The sequence below is a fragment of the Limulus polyphemus genome, unplaced genomic scaffold, assembly GCF_000517525.1.
Source record: "Limulus polyphemus unplaced genomic scaffold, Limulus_polyphemus-2.1.2 Scaffold937, whole genome shotgun sequence".
In the NCBI taxonomy this organism is placed as follows: domain Eukaryota; kingdom Metazoa; phylum Arthropoda; class Merostomata; order Xiphosura; family Limulidae; genus Limulus; species Limulus polyphemus.
Window position 1 is genome coordinate 210,691 of NW_013666547.1, and position 4,997 is coordinate 215,687.

General features: G+C 31.7%; 1 protein-coding gene across 4 annotated transcripts in view; it reads left to right on the forward strand.

Moving 5' to 3' along the window:
* The window catches only part of LOC106461339 (serine/threonine-protein phosphatase alpha-2 isoform-like), a 35,757-nt gene that overhangs the window by 10,850 nt on the left and 19,910 nt on the right, over positions 1-4,997 (forward strand). For all 4 annotated transcript variants that reach the window (XM_013921157.2, XM_022388210.1, XM_022388211.1 and 1 more), the window contains exons 5-6: positions 1,597-1,820; positions 3,791-3,925. In XM_013921157.2, coding sequence (XP_013776611.1) covers positions 1,597-1,820; positions 3,791-3,925 — 359 coding nt within the window. The remainder of the gene's footprint in view (positions 1-1,596; positions 1,821-3,790; positions 3,926-4,997) is intronic.

Sequence of the window (4,997 nt, forward strand, 5' to 3'; positions counted from 1 at the left end):
AAAATCTGTCACCAAAGTATACCAATATATATATATACATCAAACATTATTTTTTCAGTAGAACTATACTTTTTTCTGTTATTTTCTCAACCCTAAGTATATACAGACTTGATTGACTCGGCCAACATTGTAACTACCATAAAAAAAATAATAAATCTAAATTACTCTTCTTTTTTTTCTAGAATGACTGCAGGTTGTAACAGCAAAGTATAATTGTTTATCCTGAGTAGCTTAAAGTTTGTAACAGTTTACACCTGTTTATACTTAATTTTATTGTTTTTTTTTTGCCCTTTGAACTGTGTATATAGCTAATAATCCTGCCACACAAGTTGTAAATCACTTGGTGGATGCATAGCTCATGTTACTTTATTAAATGATGTAACTCATGTACGGCAAGCAAGCATTCATCATGAATCTTTTTTTTTTCTCTTTATCCTGCCTAATCTAACCTTATTTATTTTTTATTTTTCCATTTCGTTACTTTTATAACAATAAATAAAGAATATACATGAAAAACAAGAAACACGTATATAGTACTTTAGCCTCTTGTTTTTTACTGTTAGTTGCTGATGAAATCTAAGCTTACTTTTTATAATGATGATATTGGTACAGTAAATAATTTTTATTCACTTGCACAAAGCAAACATTGTTCAGAAAACATTGTAGCATTATATGTCATTCAATAGATTAAAACTTTGCCTTTCTATTATTTAATATATAATATTAAAACTTAATTTATTAACAACATTTTGATGGCAAATTTATTTGTATAAATTGATAATTAAGGAGTTTGATTAGATTTTAAATGTAACTGTAAAATGTCATACCATGCACACTTTGACCAACTCGTGGTGAGAGGACTAAGTAAATAATTTTCAATGAAATACTTACTGATTCTTGTTTATTTTCAGCAAACTCAAAGTTTTGTAGCTGGATCTATTTTATTAACACTTAATTACCTATAAAAGTTTTATAGCAAGTTATAACTTTGACAATAGATCCCAACCTTATAGCTGTCATTTGATTATCCTTCTTTTTAAGGTTATATCTGTATGTTTGTAGGCTATCAGCATTACTGAACTAGCATTTGTGTTAATGAATTATCTAACATGTTAAATATATTTCATATTTTATTACATCCAAAAAATTGTAATTTTAGTTTTATTTATGATAAAGCCTATTTAAATTAGAATATTTGAATAACTCCTTTTACATTGTTATTATATAAAAGTTATGTGTTGTAATTATGTGTAGGAAATCTGTTTTGTTAAAAAAAATGTATTATTATTGGTAACTCTGCATTTGCTGACTACATATAAATCTGCTGCCACAGATAAAATAGAGGAATTTCCTTCCATTACTTGTCATGATGTAATTTGTAAATAGTAATAATGGTTCCTTGTACTGGGTAATGCTAAAGTTGTGCATCATCATGATTTTATAAGTCTGACCTTTATTAGCTGCTTGAAATGTTTGGCACTGGGTAATATTTGGTAAGGGTGAGTCTTAGAAATATCTTGTTGGTTCATGACATTTGCAACAGTTAGTGAAAGTTATGTAATAAGGATTTGGTGTGTAAAGGAATTTGCTTGCTAGGTTTAAGCCCGGATCTGCAGTCAATGGAACAAATCCGCCGTATAATGCGACCTACAGATGTGCCAGATCAGGGGCTGTTGTGTGATTTACTGTGGTCTGATCCAGATAAAGATGTAATGGGATGGGGAGAAAATGATCGTGGAGTTTCATATACATTTGGTGCTGATATAGTAGCCAAGTTTCTTCACAAACATGATCTGGATTTAATATGTCGAGCTCATCAGGTTGGTCTTCAGCAAATGCTTTAACAAAAAAATTTCTGTTTACAACTATAGTTTAATGCCTGAAAGAAAAAATAAAGATTAAAAGAAAAGTTTTTATGATTAAAACCTCTTTTTCTTATAGTATTGAATAAACATGCTAATGATGTTTTTAAATGAATTTATCTATTGTAAAGGATTGGTTTATTAAAAACATAGTTTTTTTGTTTAGAGTTTATTTTTTAGGATGTTAATTCTACAAAATATACAATATATATTTTAAGATTAGATATCAGAGTCATTAATGTGGTAAATTAGAGTATTAAGTCTGACAGAATTACTTGATTAAGAATTCCCTCCTCTCGCAAGGTTAGCTATTCTCGTCTAGTGCTGCCCTCTATTTGCAATTTTTTTCTTACATGTGCCACAAGCCTTCTGCTCCCCTCTATTGGAAATCGATTGATTCCAAGATGTCTCTCATGTAAATCATCATGCATCACTTCTCCAATAAAAGTGTCACATACTTGACACATGATTCCCTCTATATGGCTCTACTTAACTATCGCTTCTCGTTTGGCAGCACTTGTGCTCAGACTTGTTCCTTTTTCTTTATTTAAAGTTTCACGTTCATCTTAAGTATACTCACAAAGTGGTCTTTATTTATTTTCTCTTCTAGTTTCTATTCAGACTGTTTCTTAACTTCACTTTACTCCCAGTTTATTATCGTGTTGTTGTTTATAATTTTGAATTTTGGTTAACTCTTCCTCATTATGAATCCTGAAGTTCATGTTACCACTTCATGGGTCACACCTGTGACTAGTGCTATGTCTCAGGCCTCAGGTACAGTGACCTGGTGGGGTATTTATACACGCTTATTCACCAGGAGATTAAAAATGGTATGATCCTCATCCTACCCCAGTGTGGATGTCAGTTTCCAGCAGCATGGGTTTTGGATGTAGTTGACTTACCAAGTATGGTCTGTTGCACCATAGCCACTCTACACCTAGGGGCACATTCATTGTTTACACACTTTTATACTTTGTGGGATTGAGTTACGTATATATTTACATGGTTAGGATCACTATTCTACCACAGTTCTCTTCCACTTGGATGTTCTCCTCTTTTTTCCACCCTTATCTGCTACACATTTCTCGGATAGGCGAAGAGTATACCTGGTTCAGAAGTGGTGCAGTTTCCCTCATCAGATCTTCTGAACTGACTCTCTCATTCCAAGGAGTATCCTTTGGATGCTTTCAGAAGGTTTTTCTATCATTCCCTTGCACTGGTCCCACCATCTAATCAATGTGGGATTCTAGCTAATCTTGTAAGCGGAGGGAAGTACCATATCGGAAGTTTTAACTTCCTATACTGAAAATGTATTTCCGATAGATACTTCCCTCATCTCACACATCCCACTCTTCCTCCCCACTTTTTTCCATTGCTAACGTCTTCTGCCAAATGTCGAAGTGATAGTTTGGTAGAGGCATATAGAAGGAGTCACCTGTGTCACGCTCCTATTGGTGAAGTAATGCATGATGATTTACATGAGAGACACGTTGGAATCTTTGAATTCCAATGGGGTGAAGCATATGACTTGTGGCGTGAGTAAAGAAAAAAATTAGCATATAGAGGGCATTACTGGACGAGAATAACTAATCTTGTGAATGAAGGGAAGTACTTATTGGAAATACATTTTTAGTATAGGAAAATTATAACTTTAGAGTGACCTGTTTGTCATAAATACATTTCTGAAACACTGTTAGAAGTAAGGTAGATAAATGGAATCCTAGTATTTGTGCAAAATTTTAAAAAGGCCCCCATTAAAATCCTACTTGTGTGTGTCAGTTCAGGATGATTAATTATCCTGTATAGTCGATAGATTTTCACCACTCTGTCTGAGGATTAACTTTATAATGAGAGAGACCTATTTTATATGTATAATTTTAAACTTGTTATACAATTGTTGTAACTTCATCTTTTTTTGTTCATGATAGGTTGTTGAAGATGGCTATGAATTCTTTGCAAAGCGTCAATTGGTGACTCTTTTCTCAGCTCCTAACTACTGTGGAGAGTTTGACAATGCAGGTGCTATGATGAGTGTCGATGAAACTCTTATGTGTTCATTTCAGGTAAGTGGTTTTCTTTATCTCCCCTCATTTCTCAATTTTATTCATTGTAAAACAATATATAATAGAAAAGGGAATACTTGTCTCTTGTTCTCTGGTGTCTATTTGTTCTGTAGATCTATAGATATCTATAGAGTACCTATATTAATTCTACACAATGTTTTAGAATTGTAATTGCAACTTGTTGTGTGTGTTTTTGCATCATCATGACATACCTCATCTTAAGCTTTATTCTTTAATGTATTTTTACAACTTTCAAACACTAATGTATATGACATTTTGATTAACCTTATAATTATGGGCTCCGCTGTACTGCATGTCATGAGATTTTACTTTGTTACATTCAAAATTTAATTAAGCAATCTTACTATTAATGTATACAAATGAAATTAGCATTAAAATTTGCATTATAGTTCAAAGTTTTATATCATCAAAGTTTTAAATTCTATATTTCAAAATAAACCTTAGAGATATTCTTAAACTTCAGTTTGATGTACAAGTTCACAAAATTTTAACTATTTGCCTCTGTAACTTAGCTCTCTCAACATGGGGTCGGTCAATTTGACCAAGTCACATGACCTTTTGTAGTTGTTTAAAGTCTTTATAAATTTAATACTTATAACTCTCAATATATTGGGTATATCTTCTTGAAATTTGGCAGTCTTTCAATCAATATTACAAGTAGTTCACCTACAAAAGTCATATTTCTTAGTGAAGTATTTTTTAGAAAATTAAGTAAAGATTTGTCCATGAGTATATTGAGTATTTGTTTTGAATAGACGGTGTGCAAAGTAATTTTCATGTTAAAATTAAAAATACTTTTCGTTATCTCAAAAAGCTCAAATTTCCTTTGTGTAATCCCTAAAACCTGCTAAATGCATTTTAAACGTTTTTTTTTCAGTTAATCTTTATAGTTTATCTGTTATTTTCTCTACCCTGTCTCAAACAGGATCAGTCAATTTGACTGACCTGGTAACTACCAAAAAAAAAATCGAAATAAACTTAAATTAACCTTTTTTCTTTCTAGTATGACTTCAAATTGTAACCTGAAACTACATTCGTTAATCCTAAATAG